Source organism: Vitis riparia, chromosome 7 (genome assembly GCF_004353265.1).
Source record: "Vitis riparia cultivar Riparia Gloire de Montpellier isolate 1030 chromosome 7, EGFV_Vit.rip_1.0, whole genome shotgun sequence".
Lineage (NCBI taxonomy): Eukaryota > Viridiplantae > Streptophyta > Magnoliopsida > Vitales > Vitaceae > Vitis > Vitis riparia.
This window is the reverse complement of record NC_048437.1, coordinates 12,862,626-12,882,867: the sequence shown is the minus strand read 5'-3', so window position 1 is coordinate 12,882,867 and position 20,242 is coordinate 12,862,626. Positions and strand designations below refer to the sequence as shown.

General features: G+C 29.7%; 1 protein-coding gene across 9 annotated transcripts; it reads left to right on the top strand.

The window, feature by feature from the left end:
- Positions 1 to 4,214: 4,214 nt before the first annotated feature.
- On the top strand, positions 4,215 to 17,049 carry LOC117919311 (disease resistance protein RPV1-like). Of its 9 annotated transcripts, none has more exons than XM_034836466.1 (13): positions 4,215 to 4,906; positions 6,616 to 7,726; positions 7,861 to 8,169; positions 8,259 to 9,278; positions 9,355 to 9,892; positions 11,677 to 11,898; positions 11,986 to 12,101; positions 12,400 to 12,482; positions 15,304 to 15,534; positions 15,653 to 15,696; positions 15,837 to 15,906; positions 15,992 to 16,582; positions 16,795 to 17,049. In XM_034836466.1, the coding sequence occupies exons 1-6, from the start codon at positions 4,416 to 4,418 to the stop codon at positions 11,727 to 11,729; spliced, it is 3,522 nt and encodes a 1,173-aa protein (XP_034692357.1). In that variant the 5' UTR covers positions 4,215 to 4,415; the 3' UTR covers positions 11,730 to 11,898; positions 11,986 to 12,101; positions 12,400 to 12,482; positions 15,304 to 15,534; positions 15,653 to 15,696; positions 15,837 to 15,906; positions 15,992 to 16,582; positions 16,795 to 17,049. The 9 variants fall into 9 exon arrangements, with proteins under 9 accessions (XP_034692357.1, XP_034692359.1, XP_034692356.1 ...); XM_034836468.1 differs by having other exon boundaries at positions 14,952 to 15,534; XM_034836465.1 differs by having other exon boundaries at positions 13,212 to 15,534.
- Positions 17,050 to 20,242: the final 3,193 nt, after the last annotated feature.

Sequence of the window (20,242 nt, the reverse complement as noted above, 5' to 3'; positions counted from 1 at the left end):
GATTAGAAAAAATAAAAGGGAAGAGTAAGATTTATCATTTTTTTCTTTTTTTGTAAAAGGAATTTATTCATTTTAAATACATGTTATTTAAAGCATATGACTACTTGTATTGTTTGGTGAAGAAAAAACCAAAAAGGTTTTTAGTCTTACAAAATCATATGGGACACACCACTTCATCTAAAGAAAGAAAACAACTTGCAATGAAATAAAAAATAAAATAAAATAAAATAAAGAAAGAAAGAAGAAAAAAAAGTGTTTAATCATATTGACTAGATAAAAAGATAAGAGGAGAGTAAGACTTATCTTTTTTTAAAAAAAAAAATTATTTACTTTAAATACATGTTATATATATTAACTATTTCATAGGATTAGAAGAAATTGAAATAAAAATGTTTTTCTTATTTTATTTCATAAAATAATAGAAAGAAAACATTTTCATTTAATAATTGTGACACTAATTTAATTATCTAAGATACAATTTTGAAGATGATAGGATGACTAGTTTATTCGCCATCCACTAATATCAATCTTTATAAATTAGTTTACAATAAATAGTGATATAATTTCTTTTTAATTTTTTTGAAAAATATAATTAATTGTCATTCTTGACTATTTGTGCATATAGACTCTACATGATTAAAAGTAATAAAAGATGTAAAAGTATGCTATAGGTTTGTAGGATATCCTTTTTTTTTTGTAATAGATAAAAAAAATTACTACTAAGTGGAGCTTGATTTCTCTCTCCATATTATATAAACATAAAAGGGTATAATTTCTCTCTCTATAAAACTCTTTTAAATCTTTCACTATCATCAATTATTGTATGCATTATTGCTTGAACCCTATGGGTAACTTGAGAAGACTGAGAAAGTCTTTATTTTCTTTCAACAAACTTTGTGAGATTCTAGTCACATAGTATTGATGAAAAGACAAAAGTAAAAAAAGAAATAATTAAGAAGGATAATATTGTCTGCCAATATGAGTCTTTCAATGTAAAAGCACATTTGAGGATTTAAACCTTGTTAATTTCTTAGCATTACCACTTTTTGAATGAAATTTCATGAAAATTTTATAGAAACTCAATGTTTCCTTACCCCTTTAAGCTAAATTTCTTGAAAATTTTGTGGAAATTTCATGTTTCTTCTTGTATTAATACTAAAGTTTTATATACCTTTTGTTGGGTATAATATAATATATATAAGTTTATTTGTAGTTACATTCTACCTACTACCTTGAATTTAAGTCATGGTACTCATTTTTTCCACTCCTCGAATTATTAATCATATAAATCCTTCACCAAGTAGTTAGTTAAATGTTCTTTTACAATTTTCTAAAGAGGCCTCAATATATCAAGTAGAGAGATTTTGAATTTCATAATACTTGTAAAGCAGGCATGTCTGGATGCTCTTTTAGTTTTGATGTTGTATTGGTATTAAAAAATGAGTATTTTAAAAAAGGAAAAAAAATCATTAATAATTGTTTTATATAATTTTTTTAAGAATTTATATATATAAATTTTCTTTTGTGACCTTAGTTTTTGAATAATTTGAGAGTTAAAAGAGGGACTATGTAAATGGTAAACATCCATAAGAAATTACTCCCTGTATTTTGTTTTGAATTTTGAGAACATATATATGAGAAGGTTACTTGGAAACCCAAGCAAATTTTCATCAAAGACATTGTTATTGAGTGGGAAAATGGGAAAATGAAAAGTAAAAAGTAGAGAACAATCATGGAAAGACCTTGACTCCTAAAAAAAATAAAAATAAAAGAAAAACGAGTATCGGTTTGTTGGTACTAAAGCCAACCACAAATGAAAAGGAATTAATATCAAAGGACAATATGCCAACTACAAAAACACAAAAAGGATTTAATGATCTTTAATGTGTTGACTTGTTGACTTTAAGATGCTAATCATCACTTTCGTGAGTTTTAAATATTTATTCCATAGAATAAGTAATTTTATTTAACTTTTGCAAACACCTGTTATAAGACCTATGGTATCAGTGTTTTCATCTTACCATATACGAAACTAATAAAATTGTAATTTTATTTCTATTTATTTTCAAAACAATTTATGATATAATGATATAATATCACATCCACAAGAAAATTATAGTACCATGAGGAACTTTCTAATTATTGAAGATAAAACTCATCAAGATGTAACTCAAAATAAACAATAATCTCACATACCCCCATAAAACAATGTACAAGGGAAAAAGCCAAGAAAGAGGCCACCTATGTCAATCAACAAAATATTGTTCCTTCTTAGAATTTTCCAAGATGACAAAAAGTCAGCCTAACTTTCACTTTTTCTTTTAACTAAAGAAAAGGCTCAAACATTGTCTTGTATCTTCCTCACAACAATGGTAGAATATTGATTGTTCATTGGATTTTGGAAAAAATACCATTTTTAAAAATATTTATTAAAATATGATAGGTTCAAAACTATTTCCAAATCTACAACATTTTTTAAGGCATCAATTGGAAGTCGTCTTTTAGAAAGACAACTTTGGGTTAAATATTGAAATTTGCTTTTAAAAAAATAACTTTAAAATTCATCTAAAATTATCTTTTTAAAATGTAATTTCTAATTAGATTATTGCAAACTATCGTACATTTAAAAATATTTTTTTGAATTGTCATATTTAAAAAACATATTTTTAAAAATTACCATTTTTTTAAATCCTGTTGTTCAGTGTTTTATTTGATGACATATGCACTCATTATAAGTTTAATTTATTGGACAATGGAGATGTGGAAACAACGGGTTAGACTATTCTCTTTTTCAAATTTTATTTATTTATTTTAATATTTCCTACGAAGTATTAGCATCTTCAACTTCCCACCCATAAACTAAATAGGCTATCATCTTATTTATATTTATATTCAAAATAAATTTATGATATGCTGATATCAATATGAGTAAACATTTGTACCATATTAATAAGAAAGTAATGATGTCCTAAAAAACACTTTTATTAAAGATGAAACTCATATACAATATAATTTAAAATAAACAATAATTCTCGGCAAGCCCCATAAAACAATGCACAAGGGAAAATGCCAAGAAAAGGGCCACCTATGTTGGTCAACAAAAGAATCTTTCCTTGTGAAGTGCAACCCCCCATTCATTACTTGTTGGCACCAATTTTCTTTGCAAGCCCCACAAAACAATGCACATGGGAATATGCCAAGAAAAGGGCCACCTATGTTGGTCAACAAAGGAATCTTTCCTTGTGAAGTGCAACCCCCCATTCATTACTTTCTAGCCCATTGGTGAACAAATCATTCTCGTTACATTTCATAAAAGGATTAACAACTAATTCTAAATAATTTTTTTATACAAATAAATAATTAATATTATTTAGATTTTTTTTTTTTTTTTTTTTGCCTTAGCCAATATATTTGGAGCTACTTAGATAACTAACAAAATTTAGTGATATGATTTAATTTTTGTTAAGAAAAAAGAAGCTTACTATACCTTTTCAAACAAATACTCAATTAAAAAAATCATCAAATAATTAATATGTATTTTAAAATAATAAACATAACAATAATATTTTTAATATATGGCTTTAATTTTTTTGCATAATGATTTTTTAAAATAGAAATTTGAATTTATGTTACCATTTCTAAATAAATAAAATTTTGAATCTACTTTGAGTATCAAATTAGATTTTAAATTTCAACTTGAAGTCTACAAGAATGATCTCCTATGATATTACTACTTGAGATTTTGGCCAAGCTTTTTTACTCAATGGGTGAATCCCAAGTTGCTATAATATTAGAAAAACCCAAATTAAAGCTCAATTATCTCTAACGTAATATATCGGAGTTACTAAGATTTGACATATGTTTATTTTTTACACTTTAGTTGTTATACCAATTGGGAAAAAAAATTAAAGAAAAGACAAGTTAAAGGGATAATAAATGTATAAAATAACACTGAAAATTGCAAAAGCAGAAGTGCTGGTTGTTGAATACCAAACAGAAGAAAAATAAAAATAAAATGTAAAAGAGTGAGGGAAAGCTTCAAGAATGGGCTTAATGATTGAGGTAGGGTCTTGGCTCATGTGAACCCCACCTTAAATCAAGTGTAAATGGATACAGCTAATGAGAAATAATTGAGAATGGAAAAAGGCATATTCTCATGTGAATGAATGCCAAGGCAGAAGACAAGAGTATGAAAGCAAAAGGAAAAAGGTTGTTTTGTTAGACTTTAGAACGCCCACCTTCCTTCCTAGAAATTTCTTGGTTCCTTCCTCAACTTCTAATTTTATGATTCCTTTTGATTAGAATCCGTCTTTTTTCTCCAGCTTAAATACTTTACCTACGCAACACCTTTCACAGAGGCAAAATTCAATTGAAGACTGTCTTATAGTTTTGACATACACGCAATTTGGCTGGCAATGGCTTCCACAAGCACTCAAATGGCGTCTGATTCTTCTCCTTCCAGCCTTGGATGGACTTATGACGTGTTCTTGAGTTTTAGAGGGGAAGACACCCGTTACAATTTCACTGATCACTTATATAATGCTTTGGTTGGAAAAGGCATTATAACTTTCAGAGATGACAAACTTAAGAGAGGAGAAAAAATTGCGCCAGAGCTTCTAAATGCTATTGAAAAATCAAGATCTTCCATTGTTGTTTTCTCAAAAACTTACGCTCATTCAAGGTGGTGCCTAGACGAGCTTGCAAAGATCATGGAGTGCAGGCGGAAATATGGGCAAATAGTATTGCCAATTTTCTACCATGTGGATCCATCGGATGTACGTAAACAAAGAGGGAGGTTTGGAGAAGCATTCACCAGGTATGAAGAAAATTGGAAGAACAAGGTACAAAGTTGGAGGGAGGCCTTGACTGAAGGAGGCAATCTTTCTGGATGGCATGTAAAAGAGGGGTAATTTTAATATCTTCTTTTTAGCTTATATACAAATTATATTTTTCTGAAATAGAATAAATTAGTTGATTATTTAGAATACTTGATGCATGGCTAATAATCTAGTGACACACATGCCTCATACTTGAATACTTCTCAAATTGTAGTAAAAAATAATAATAATAATTATTTATAAATTTATAATGGTAAAGAAGCCCACATGATTCCAAATATAAATATTTCATTGACAAATCGAAAAAGAAATTATCAAAAGTATATGGTTTGGGTTTAACCATGAGTTCTTCCTCTTGCTCTCTGTTTGTTCTTTTTTTTTTTTTTTTATGCTTTTTAGTATTTCATAATTTGATAAATAGGCATTCCTATACAAGATTTGAAATAAAATATAACACGACTTTTTTAGAAATTAATTTAGAAGTAAAATCAATTTCTATAAAGTTAAACAAATTGTTGGATCTATATTAATTATGTAATTAATATCCACTATAGATTATTGAAAAACTTTGGGTTTTTCATAATTCTATTTAGGATAGTTCCATAAAAGATGTTAAATATCCGATTCAAAGAATTAAATGTAAAATCAAATGTCTTAGAGAAACATGATCTATTTATGATACAACATATTAATGACAAACAAATAAAAAATTAAGGTCCAAAATAGTGAAGAGTTTGATAAATTTGGCAATGGAAACCTTGAATTTTATTAAGGTAAAATAATAATAATAATAATAAACATCCTAAAATTAAGGGAAAAAATATTATTTCCTAAAACTAAGATAATAAAATATTATTAATATTTGATTGCTCTTAATTTATGAAAATATGGATTAGATTCCTATCTTGATTCTATATGTCTATTTAATTATTTTCATTTTGTCATCCTTGATTCTATGCATTACTTTCATTATTCCCATTTCATCATTCCTGATTCTTAGCATATGCTTAATTATTTTTATTGTATCATTTTTAATTCTATGCATCTAATGGTTGGATTTTATTTTACAATAATTAAATTGTAGAAGTTATGAAACTCAAGGAGTTAGAAGTTCATATTGGGGAGAGAGCGATATTTAAATTACAAAATTTTAAATTAAATCAATGTTAACATATTTTCATAGTTTAAAAGAATTGTATATATAACTTGTTAATGATAGGGTTGACTAAAATCATAGAATATAACTAAATGTTATAACAGAATGTTAACAAAATCTAACTTACTAAATTATAGGCATGATTAGATAAAATTTCAAAAAAACAAAATATTTAAAAAATTTAGTAAATTTTTAATTTTTTACAAAATTATTTTTTATTAGAGAATCAGTTTGATAAATAAAAAGTATAAGTTTCAATAATCTTTATAGCTGAAACAAAATATTAAAAAGGATTTTCAAACAAATGTTTTATGTAAAATTTTGGAAGCTCTTTCAAATAAAATATATTTTATAAAGATTTTATTTAAAATATAAGTGAATTAAAAGAAATTTAGGGTAATTTTAATAGAAAGTTAACTAAGTAGAAGTATATATAGTTCAAGTTTTCATTTTTCTTTTTCATTGTCATGCATACATGATACTAAAAAAAGTGCTTAAATATGTAAATGAAATTTAAGTTGTTATCAGGATACCAAAAATCATCAAATTACCTTGATATTTCTTACCATTTATTGCTCATCTCACCATGTGTTCTTCTCTAACTTACTTCATAATTACTAGGTATGAATCAGAGCATATCAAGAAAATTACTACCACCATCGCCAATAGAATATTGAATTGTAAACCCTTGTTTCTTGGGGATAATTTAGTTGGAATGGATTCCCATTTTAAACAAATAAGTTGGGGACTGAGTATGAAGTCAAATGATGTTCGCATGGTTGGGATATCTGGAATTGGCGGAATGGGTAAAACAACCATTGCTGGATATATATATAATCAAATTTCTTGGGGATTTGAATGTAGTAGCTTCCTTGAAAATGTTAAAGAGGTTTACAAAAATAAAGGTCTACTTGGTTTACAAAATCAACTTCTTAATGAGATCCTAGAGGAAGGAAATCAAAAGATAAGCAATATTTACCGAGGAGCCCAAGTGATAAAAAATAGTCTTTACTTTCGAAAGGCTCTTATTGTTTTTGATGATGTTGATGTTGATGTTGATAATAAAGACCAATTAGAATTTTTAGTTGGAAATCATACTTGGTATGGTAAAGGAAGTAGAATCATCATCACAACTAGAGATGAACGATGCCTAACTATGCTTAATGTGGATTACATATATCAGGTTAATGGACTAAATTCCAATGAAGCACTTGAGCTCTTTAGTCGATATGCCTTTCAATCAAATCTTCCAGAAGAGGATTTTGAAAATCTCTTGCATCAAGTGTTACATTATTGTGAAGGTCTTCCATTAGCTTTGAAAGTTTTGGGTTCTTTTTTGTATGACAAGACAATAGGTCAATGGGAAAGTGAACTACACAAATTGAAAAACGAGCCTCAAGCGAAAATTCAAAATTTGCTAAAAATAAGCTTTGATGGATTAGACCTTACACAAAAGACGGTACTCCTTGACATCGCTTGTTTTTTTCAAGGTGAAGATAGGGACTTTGCTTCAAAAATATGGGAAGGTTCTAAGTTGTATGGTGAAACAAATATAAGAGTTCTATGGGATAAATGTCTTATGACTATTACTGTAGACAATAGGATATATATGCATGGTTTGATCAAGAAAATGTGTAGGAATATTGTTCGTGAACAACATCCCAAAGACCATAGCAAATGGAGCAGATTATGGAATCCAAATGATATCTATTGTGCGTTTATAAGTGAAGAGGTAAGAATCAACTATTTAAATTCAATAGCTTACTTAAGCTCTTTTGGGAGATAAAAGATTTAATAATATTTTTTTCTTAAAAAGTTAGGATTTTTATTATTTGTTTTCCCTGATCCTTCAATCTTGTTTTCCAGGGGATGGAAAATGTTGAAACCATTTCTCTAGACTTGTCTAGATCAAAAGAAAAATGGTTCACTACAAAAATATTTGCCCAGATGAAGAAAGTGTTTGCCAAGATGAAGAAACTTAGGTTGCTCAAAGTCTATTATAGTCTTGGCGATGAGCATAAAATGTCTCTTCCTAAAGACATTGAATTTCCTCCTAATTTGAACTATCTTCATTGGGAAGGTTTAGTGTCTTTGCCTTCAAATTTTCACGGAGAGAAGCTTGTTGCAATCAACTTGAAGTCTAGCAACATAAAAGAACTTTTGAAAGGGGAGAAGGTATAATCATTATTTAATTTCTTTTTTTTTTATGCTAATTTTCAAGTTCATGGAAGGTTTTTATTTAAAAAAAATGTCTTTTGCTATAGTGTCTTGCAGAATTGAAGTTCATTGATCTAAGTAACTCACAACAGCTCATCAAAATACCGAAATTCTCAAGGATGCCAAAATTGGAGAAACTTAATCTTGAAGGTTGTGTAAGCTTCAGCAAACTTCATTCATCTATTCGCACATTTTCTGAGATGAAATTTTTGAGAGAGCTTAATTTTAGTGAGAGTGGAATTAGAGAACTCCCAAGCAGCATTGGGTCCTTGATATCTCTTAAAACTCTTAATCTCACAAAGTGTTCAAAGTTTGAGAAATTCCCTGATATTTTCTTTGTGAATATGAGACATTTAGAGCACCTTCTGTTATCTGATAGTGGTATTAAAGAACTCCCAACCAGTATTGAGTGCTTAGAGGCTCTTAAAAGACTTCTAATCTTAGATGTGAGTAAATGCAAAAACTTGAGGAGTGTTCCAACCAGCATTTTACAGTTGGAATCCCTGGAACTCTTCTGTCTCAATGATTGTTCAAATCTAGAGATTTTTCCGGAGATCATGGAGGATATGGAACATTCAAAAGGCCTTTCTTTACGTGCAAAACATCATGGAGAGTTGGACTTGAGCAATTGTGAGAACCTTGAGACTCTTCCAAACAGCATTGGTAATTTGACGTGTTTTCGTTATCTTGTTGTTCGTAACTGTCCAAAGCTCCACAAATTGCCCGACAGTCTGAGAAGCATGCAGCGTTGCTTAGAAAAACTAGATGTAAGTGGTTGCAATCTGATGGCAGGAGCAATCCCCAATGATTTATGGCGCTTGTTCTTATTGGAAGAGTTAAATGTGAGTGGAAACAATATTGATTGCATACCTGGTGGCATCATTAGTCTTTCTCGGTTGCATACCCTTAAGATGAATCACTGCTTGATGCTTAAAGAAATTCCAAAGCTTCCATCAAGTCTAAGACGGATAGAAGCATATGGTTGTCCACTTCTGGAAACTTTATCAAGTGATGCACAGCATCCACTCTGGTCCTCTCTTCCCAACTGCTTAAAATCACACATTGAGGTATGAATTTTACATGACACTTATTTTATTTTATTTTTTAATGAAGGCATGAAATTTACATGCTATTTTTATACAGCATTGTATTGGATGGGCAACAAGCGGGAAGTACAACCGTGTAAGAGTTGTCATTCCAGGAAGTAGAGGAATACCAGAGTGGATAAGTCATAAGAGTATGGGAGATGAAATAACAATAGATCTCCCAAAGAATTGGTATGAAGATAAAAACTTCTTGGGATTTGCTTTATTCTGTCATCTTGTTCCAGTTGATGATGACGATGACGATGACGATCTTGATCTTCGATTGTTGATATCCGATGGTGATCAATTTGGACACGTGGAGACGATACAGTTTATTCCGGATTGTAGTCTAGACATGAAGAATAGAACATTATTTGCAGATGCAGCATTGATGGTGGTCTATTTCCCTCAGATTGCCATTTCAAGTGAGTATCGATCCAATAGGTGGAACAAGTTTAAGGCTGGCTTTTCCTCAGATCCAGCATTTGATACTCTTGGGCCTAACGCCAAAGCAAGTTGCAAAGTGGAAAGTTATGGGATCCATCTCATCTATCGCAAGATCGAAACATGTCGAGTTTCCAGCTCCATCCACCAAGGTACATCTTCTCTCTTTTTCATTTTCTCAAGGTTAAAATATTTATTAGAATTAGTGAAAAAGAAGTATCCCGATAACTAATATTGTTATTTGTTTGGGAAGTTGAATGTGGTATTAGATATGTTCAAGCTTTGATTTTAACTGTTTATTCTTAACTATACCAAAATAAAAAATTTCATTTTTAAAAGAGATGTGAGTATTTATTCTAACTTATCTTTGAAATAAATTATTGAATTTAGAACCCTGAAACCATATTCAAATTTTAAAAGTTAAAAGTATCCAACTTAGATAAGTATAGATACTAAATGGATTTTATAAAATATTTTTTTAAAAATTTTATTTAATGCTTATAAATTAATTTTACTTAAACCCTAATATATATTATAAAAATAAATTCTTAAAAGTGGTCTTTTTGTATTTTATAGTTGATATTTTAGTAAATATTTTTTGAGGTGGGATATCTTCCATTTGATTTGAGATTTATTAAATGTTTAGATTTTAAAATTTCATTGAGTAGTTATTAATTTATAAATAGCTACATAATTATTTAACTTATATTCTATATAATTTCTTTTATAAAATTTAATTTAATTTAAATATTTTATATTTTATTAAATAATTCTTTTAGGGGTGGTTGTTTTATAACTAAAGTTGAGCAACTAAGTTAATTAAAAATTTAAATACACACACATATATATATATATATATATATATATATATATATATATATATATATATATAAGTATTTTAAAAATAATATTTTTATATATTTAAAATTTTAGATTCATGTTAACATAGTTTGATAAGAGATTAATAAGCTAGAACCATGTTAACGGATTATTCTTCAACTTAACTCATTTATTAATGAGATTAAAAATTAAACGAACGAGAAAAAAAAAGTTATATTTATATCAAATCATTTTGATATGATTATTAAATGAGTTATATTTGAGTTGAATAAATTTTAATATTCTTAAGCTATATTTGGTTCCTAGAAAATTTGAAGGAAAATGTAAAGAAAAAAAACAAAGAAAAAAGTAAAAGGAAAGAAAAAGTGAAAAAAAAAAAAGATTAAAAGTTGATAAATTATTTCTAACTAATTTAAAGATTAAATAATTTTAAAATACATATATTTTTAATTAGCTTTAATTATATTTTATTTTATTTTTATATTTTTTATAGTACAATCAAATATGTAGAAATCATTTTATTTCTTTAATATTTTTCGGGAATAAACATAACCTTAAAATAATTAAATGCTCCGAACAACCCTACAACAAATTTCATGTTTTGCTACCATAAAATTTTATGGGAAAAAGAAGATTTTCGTAACAAATTTTATTTTTATTGTAAAAAAAATACATTTTTTTTAGAGATGAAATTTATATTTATGGAAAAATATTATATTTAACAATATCCAGGCAAAAAAAAAAAAAAAATATAAGATTTTGATATGAATTTTATCTTGAATTACATCATAATATAAGTTAAGCCTAATTGGAATTAATTTAATATTAATTTCACACTAAATAATTAAAGAAAACAAAAAGGGGGTCTTAAGCAAAAAGGGGGTCACACCATATTATAATTTAATATACATATATATTTTTTGTATTTTTTTTTTTTCCAAATTAGAGTCAACTTCCAAATATTGATGGGAAATTCTATATGAAATTTTGTTTAAGAACAATAAAATTAAAATGAATTTTAATTCTAAAATCATTCTGTTAGTTTTGATTTTTTTTTTTTTTTTTTCACATTATTGAAATGATTTTTCTGTTTCAGGCTTTCAGCACTCTCCCTCCCATCAACTTTGGTTTCGGTCTCTCTTCTCATAGTTGACGAATCACAAACCTCACCGGCGCAATGGGCAATGAAATATTCCTGTTGCCGAAAACGCTGATCGGTCGGAGATTAAAGCCCTAGATCAACCAGAATCTCACTGAAGAACCCTACAGAAAAAAGAGCATCCTTGAGACTTCGAAAACAAGTTCGAGGAGACATTTTGTTAGTTTTTTTACCTTTATTTTGTTCAATTTCCTGTGATAATCTGCCTCTGCCACTGATTTTCAGTGTGAAATTTACGTTTTCTAGGTTTAGATGTTCTTCCTTAGCTTGATTGAGCACACGCTGCAATTGCGGCCTCATCTTCTGGACCTTCCCCTCAATGAAGCCGTCAAAGAGAGTTTGAAAGTCTCTTCTTAGACAAGGTCTGGAGATTGAGCATTATCTTTGCGTTTTTCATTTGTTATTGAGATTTCGAAGCATTTAAGGGACTGAGAAGAATGTCTTGTGACGATATGAGGTGTACTGATGGTGGTTTTGTCTGGTGCTTCTATACTTAATCTAAAATTTCGTCTTCACACATTATCTATCTTGTTCTTTGATGCAAGTGTATTTCTGACAGAGTCTAATTATTATTTTTCATTTTATTTTCCTTTTTATTGATGTTTGGTTTCACTCCTTAAACGGAAATGGAATGACTGTGGTTTCTTTCCTGGACTGCAGCCAAAATTGATGATTTTGAGCGGATTCGCCCACAAGAACTGAATGAACAAAATATAGAAGCCTTAGTTGCTGAGAATAATCTGGTACTCAATCATCATGTTTCATCTTTTCTTTCCTTTTCTTAACTTTTATATGTCACTTCAGTTGGTAATTTTCATTCTGGTGGAACCCTGGTAAACCATTGATATTACCAAAAAGTATAATTGAAATCCTGGGAAACTATGAATTAGTTTTTAATGGGCAACAGAGGAGAGACAATGGGAAATTTTGTAGACTACATCTAGGTTTCAGGCATGGACTGCAGTTCTATGGGCTTGGTTCTACTTGTCCTGTACTAGAGTGAAGGTTCTATTTTTTTTTTTTCCAATTACTGGATCAAATAGGACTTAAATAAGTGAAATTCAGGTGTGATAATGGAAGCAATATAGTTATTTAGTCTTTTCTTTCTTTCATTTCTGGGTCCCTGACAATGATATTCATTGATGCAAAAAATGAAGATCCCTCCAGTCAATGATATGGATCTTGCATTGCACAGTCTTGTCAACAAATATGACAAAATGTCTTTCTATTCTTGTGTTCAATATAATCTGGAAGAGACACATGTAAGTACTCCATATTATGTCTTCAAATTTCTGTGACAATATCGCAGACAGTTTAGGTTGGTTTTTAGTTATACCACATCTATATGGTATTGAATTTGTTTGAATATAACAATTGTAAGTATATTTAGATGATTTTGAGTTGTTTGTGGATTTATCTGATGTATGTAGATACTATGCTTGTGTTCATGGTTGGTTTTTCTATTTGGACAGAGTAAAATTGCTCATGATTCAAGATTTAATTCTTAAAGTTGGAGAGTGCTTGGAGGCAAGAAGCTTATTCTTATTCTCTTCTTTCCTTTTTTAATTATTGTAAGGGTTCAATATTTCCTAGTGTTGTCTAATTGTCTCCTAGGTGACTTCTTTCCCTTTCTGTAGGCATTATTAAGTATATATATATAAGCAGTGATTTTAAATCTAAAACTTAATTATACTATTTGCCTTTTGAGTAGTCAGGATTAAGACTTCTTGAGTAAAAGAAGGAATCTCTCTACTGTACTCTTTCTTCCCCACTCTTCCTTCTCCTTTAGGACATTGCTTTGCAGAAGTAGCATTTGTTATCTCACTGACACTTGGTGTGAACCTGCTGCCTGCATAGCTTGCCTATATAGGCAATATTAGAGTGATTTACCACAACAGGATTTATCACAACAGGTAGTTTCGTTTTATAGTGATTTCAAACACAATATATTTCTGAATTTTATTTTACCTGCTTCCTATTCCCGTTTACTCTTCCTTATGAGGTATACACCATTTGTCTCAACTAAGAACATGGCCTTCCATTGATATACAGTAGTTTGGTTCATTGCAGTTGGTCCATTGATATGAAGTGTACCAACTTGCTGTAAATCCAGGCAACCATCAAAATTTTTAGCCATGTAAATGAAAATTTTGTATATGCCGTTCTATTTGTGATGGATAATTGCATCCTTGCACCTTATTGTTTCAGTTCATTTATAACATAAAACTCGGGTATGGTCAATGAACTCACTTCATGAATTTTTGGTAATGCCCAAGCTCAAGCTTGAGTTTTAAGTCAATTATATAGAGACTGAAAAAGAACACTACTGCTTAAACCTTAAATTTGAGCTAGGAAAAGCGTGAGCTTTAATTTTTGTTACATTGTAGACACTCCTAAAACTTGGTATTCTATTTCCAATGAAAAGAGACAAAAAGAGCACTACCATGCTGGAGCTTACTTTTTCTTAATAACTGGACTCACACATAAGCTGCTTTTTTTGCCCTAAATTCTGTATATTTAATCATCATGCAACAAGGCCAGAAATTACAAAGTAATTCCAACCATGGTTGTTTTCCTTATTCATCTTCTCACATTTTCATTTTCAACCCAAAATAGCTAGAGATGATTATTTTCTTTGATTGCTTTCTCTTATATCGGGTTCCAAACGGTATGAAAAAAATTCTAGGCTTGCAAATACTTCTCTAAAATCTAATTTATAGTACTATTGCTGACTTGCTTTTGAACTATTCTTTCCCCTTCATTTTCCAATACTATATATTCTCTCTCTCTCTCTCTCTCTCTCTCTCTCTCTCTCTCTCTCTCTTTTTTTTTCTTTTTGATAAGAACAAAACAACTCCTTCACAATATGAGCCAACTGATGTTCCATTTTCTTTCAAAAATGGTTCCCTTAACAGCCATGCAAATTTTCTGCATAAAATAGACCATTTTCTTCAATATTGATTGGAAAGGTGAACTCCAGTGAGGTTTACATGTAAGGTGTGATCATATTATGAACTAATTCTCTTTTATCTTTATTTGCTATCTTCTTATTGGCCTTCACTTTTAACTTCTGTTTATCTTTTTTTTCTTCTGGATTACAACCCCAAAAATCTGCCAACCTGCCTGCAAAAGAAAAGAATTGTTTAGTGGAGCACATTGTGTGAAGTTCTATATTTGCAAATAAGTTTACTTCTTGTTCTTGTTCTGACTAGGTAAAAAGGGAAAAAGAAAAACAATTACTGAGGCAGTTTTTTGTGGAGATTCTGGACAAGTGCCTCACTCTAGAATGATTGATTTGCTTCCTAGCTTCTTGCAAAATTGCATTTCCTCTTTTGAAGTTGATGGTAGTTTATATCCTGCAACCTTTTATAGTTAAGGGCGAAGAACTATAATTGTTAGTAATAAAAAGATAACATGCAGAAACAGGAAAATCAGCTCAAACTAGCCCTACTAGCTCAAATCCCAGTCCTTAGCCCATTGACTCATACGATAGGCTTACATAATGTATCTACCTGCTACCTCAGATCTCAATGTTTGCTATACTAACGGGGTGCTTGTACTTAGACAAATGGAGTTGCTACTGTAGAAGCATGGTGGCTCAGGCTGGTCTCAGAAACAACCCATCTCAGGATCAATTACCAAAGAGGAGGAAGAAGCAGTGGAGACCCTGTACACATTGGTAGGAATGTTCCCCAACAGTGATAAGACGGCAATAAGGGTGAATTGGTTGGGAATCATCAGAATCAAAGCATTCAACTTTGCCAGAGGCAAGGGAGAGCCCTGCACCCGCATTAGGTCTCTTCTTGATTTGCTATTGATTGCCTTGTTGAGGCTCTTCTTTTGTCTTTATTTGCTTTTTTTAATTTTTTGGGTTCTGGTTTGTTAAGATTTAATAGTTTATCTGATTCTGCAGTTTCATACTACCAAAGACATACTGTCAAAGATAGTACAAAAATGGTATACATCTTTTCCTTGAACGGATTTTCCCATTTCATAATTTTTTTGGTCATTGCTTAGAATGCAGAACATAGCTCTTGCATCTACTTCTGCATATTAATATTCTCATCATGCCTTAATCTTTGATTTTTGGTTGGAAGATCTGGTATTATGGCCAGGCTTGTCATCAACAGGGTCGCTTGGGACAGCAATTCATGGCCCTTCCTTGCAGTAATTTGCTTCCCTTCTCTTTGCTTCTCTCTCTCTCTCTCTCTCTCTCTCTCTCTCTCATCCTTCATTCATATTCGTGTTTCAGTTCTTCTTCTAAAACTCAAGCTTGGCTAGATAATGCTACTGGCACTACATGACCTAGTTCATTTGGAAATGGTGTCTCAACCACCACTTGCTACTCTAGCTGATGCTTAAAAGTTCTGCAATATGAGTATTCATTCCCTTGCAAGTTTTTATATATAATTTTTTTAAGCATTTGATTGAGTTTATGTTGTGTTATTGAGTATACAGGTTTCTAGAGTTACAGTGCATAAAAAGCAATCATGGAAAAGATGTGCAGCTCATATGTTCACATAAGTCGTCTTATTTGGGATTTAAAAAATTCAGAGAGAAAGGAAAGGATTTCAATGCAGCGTAACCAATTGAGAACAGATGAAGAATCAAAGGAAGTAGTTTCTCTGGCAGGCAACAATCCCAGTGGCCTGAGAAATGGATTGAATGGAGTTGTTTCTGCTAACAGCATTGGTGGTTCAGCCATGGAGAAGAATTCAATTGAAGCTAGAAAAGGTATTTTTTCTACAGCAGGGGCTCCATCAAGATCAGCAGCGGCCTCCTGCATCTGGGACCTACACTTCTCTTTGTCTAAGTACGTAGCAACTCCATTTGACTAATGCTGGTGAGTAGTTCCATCTAAAATGTGTATATTTGGCTCCCAAATTTACAATTCTGCAGCATATCCAATGAAAATTAACCATCAGAATCAACAAATCACTTGGTTCATTTTCTTATCAGCATGAACAGTTCTCTTTTGCTTAGGTTCCAATAGTGAGCCATGGAAGATTGAAAAAAGAAGTCAAATTTACTGAGATGTTTTCTCTCAATTTGCAGGTTCTCTTGGGAATAATCTTACTCCAGTTGATCCCTGTTGTTATGAAAGGAACAATAGTCATGTGGATACTCGATTGTATTTGATTTTGTTTGGTTGTGTTTCAAGATAAAATTGATTGTATAAGGATAGGTGAATGAGGCATGTTCTAACTTAAATGTTTAGTTCATGTTTTTGACAAGTGAATACTTGACCTATACAAAGATGTCTATTGTTTAGAAAGTTGGTGTTGAGTAAAAAAATGTTTCTATCAACCATTTCATTTGAAATGTTACTATTAAATTATTAGAAATGATATTTATAGTTGAAACAAGGGAACTGTGAAACATGTGACATGCACAAGAATACTTTTTTTGTAATAAAATATATTTCACCAAAAAAATTATATTTCAGTGTAAAAGAGTGATTGTTTTACCATGAATTTTTTTTAGGGGAAAAAGGTGATAAATTTATTTTCTTGAAAAATGATAAATTGTCATAAATTTTATTTAGTGAAAAGTGGCATGTTGTCATAAATTTATTTTGTGGTGAAAAATGACATGTTGTCACAAATTTATTTTGTAATGAAAAGTGACATTGTCATAAATTTTATTTTGAAGAAAAATTATTTATTTTGTAATAAAATTAAATTTCATGGTTAAAAATAATTGTTCTGAGACTTATTGCAACAAACTCACCATAAATAATTTTTTGTAACAAAAAATCTTCTACCACAAAATATTCTTTCTTAATCAAAAATTAATTTATGGAAAAAGCTCATAATTATTGTAGTGCAATATAGAGTTGAATATGATGTTAGATATATGGTCAAAGTAATTTAAATAGTTTTTTTTTCTTTTTTTCTTTTTTTCTTTTTGGGCTTTTATTTTAATATTGTTGTTTTTAATTATCCCAAAATATTATGGAATTTGGAGATCCTCGATCATTAGGCCTATCTAAAATTAAAACTTTTTTTTTCATTTTTTTCTTTATAAATATGTTTGTACCTATCCAAGGCTTTATATTTGGAATGAATTATTGAATTTAGAATCTAGATCCTTATGTTAAAAATTGTTTTTTTTTTTTTTTTTTTTTGCTTTCATTACTAGGATCTAGAGCCTAGGAAAAAATTCATGCACCTAACCTGATTTTAGGATAGGGAACAAAGTGATCTAGGATTCCTACATTTATTCCCAATTTTATTATATAAAGACATTTCCTAAATAATAATAAAAACTCTTACTCATAGACACTTTGTTTTTTATTTAAGGTTAAATTAGCGACCACATCCATCATACTACCATTAATTAATCATTTTTATTAAAATCTCATTTTTGTTTTCCTTTTTTCTTTGACTTCCTAACCCTATACAAATTAGATGAACAATAAGAATTTCTTTTCTTCTCTGCATCTAATCTAGAAAATATTTTATTATTAAGAACAAGAATAGATTCCTTTGTAGAAAGTAAAAACAATTAATAGTGAAATTTCTATGTTTTTCTCTTTACTTTTCTCTTTTTTTCTTCTTCTTCTATCTCTCTAGGCTTTTTCTCTTTTCCATCTCTATTATCTTTTTCTCTAGATCTCCCTTCTCCATAATCTTCTTCAAATTTGTTAATTATTTTTATTTTTCTTTTTAAAAACTAAAACTCCTTTAACGTTGTTTAAATTTTAACTTTTTTTATTTATTTATATTTAAAATATCATCATCATCATACGCATCTCTCCAATTAGGAGGTAGTGCACAACAATCTCAGTATTACACATCTCTTCAATTATGAGGTGATGTACTACGATCTCAAATAGATTACATAAGTCTATAAACCAATTATGAACAAATCATCTACTTACAAGGAAGCTATGACTTGGATATTCTATGCAATTTCTAAAGCACCTAAGTCATGTACAATATAGGAGATATCATTCTTGAATGGAAAAGACAAAAGAGAACTGAAATAATCCATTTAGTGTTACACCATGTCATGCTTTTAAGGGTTCTATCCCAACATTTACATGAGTGTTAAATATGGTTCTAATTTTAGTTAAGTATTAAAAGTTCGATACCATTATGCATCTAAGGCAAATCAATTTGCATGAGTGGGGACTTTAGCACTTAAATTGCATTAATTGCCAAAAATACAATATTGCTCCATGTCAAGGCTATGACTTGCCTAGATGGGGTATTAAATATGTTTTCAATTTTAATCGAGTATTAAAATTTAGGCACCACTATGCATCCAAGGCAAATCAATTCACATGAGTGAGGACTTTAGCATTCAAATTGCATTATGTGCCAAAAATACAACACTGCTCCACATCAAGGCTATGACAACCATAAACATTAAATATGATGCCAATTTTAATTAGGTGTTAAAATTTGGACATCATTAAGCATCCAAGCTAAACCAATTTGCATGAGTAAAGCTTTAACCCTTAAGCAACATTAAGTGCTGAAAATACAATGCCGCTTCATGTTAAGAGTATGACTTGTCTACATGGGTGTTAAATATGGTTCCAATTTTTAATGAAGTGTCAAAAGTTGGGCACTACTATGCATCCAAACCAAGTTAATTTGCATAGGTGAAGACTTAAACACTTAAGTATGGAATGCAATTCAACAAGAGCTAAGGACTTCTTACGAAAGTTTAAACTTGGTCTTTCACGTTATTGCCCTTGGAATATTTTTAGTGTCTTTTTTATATAATCCTATTTATTCATCTTTAAAAAATTTGGATTTAATTAATTCATTTTCCAAAAAATTTCCTAAGAGAATTTTTGGGATAAAATAATAAATAAGGCATATAATTGGTCATATAATTGTGGTTACATGGATGCCTTTTATGAAACATCCTTAACTAAAGGTATAATAGGATTAATAGAGCTATATATAAATATAAAGAGAGAGAGAGAGAGAGATATGACAAATCGGAGAGGATGGAAAAGTGATGTTCAAATAAAAAACTTTTCTTGTAACACAAGGTCTTCTTTGATACTAAATGAAAGGAGAGGAAGATAACAAAATAGTATTAGGAAAAAGTGGAAGAGAGATACTCTAAAACAGGAAAAATTCCTACCAAAATATTTCTTTGAAAAAAAAAATCAAAGAAAGAAGGTCAAAGGCCCATAAGACTAATTTTAAGTCTTATCTTATAAACATAACAAACACATGTATGTGTTGTGTCTTGAAATGAAAATATTTGTAGACAAAATTTGTTAGATTAATTGAGCATCTAAATTGTGACTCTTTAGTTCAACAAAATTTGGGATTGACAAGTGATGAGTTATACACATTAAACACATGACATGCATGAAATTTAAAAAGTGACATGTTGTGAAATCTGAAACGCTACAAAATCAAGTCTTGCAAAATAAAATAATTAAAGTCAAAAGGGAATTAAAAATAAATATTATCTAGCAAATTTCTTAAATAAAGAAGATAAGTTACTAAAATCAAAGTTTGAAATTCTTTGA

Excerpts from the sequence above, each read along its gene's own strand:
- LOC117919311 (XM_034836466.1), top strand. The coding sequence starts at position 4,416 with ATGGCTTCCACAAGCACTCAAATGGCGTCTGATTCTTCTCCTTCCAGC. Across the intron at positions 4,907-6,615 it reads GGATGGCATGTAAAAGAGGG|GTATGAATCAGAGCATATCA; the intron begins GTAATTTTAATA and ends CATAATTACTAG. Across the intron at positions 8,170-8,258 it reads AACTTTTGAAAGGGGAGAAG|TGTCTTGCAGAATTGAAGTT; the intron begins GTATAATCATTA and ends CTTTTGCTATAG.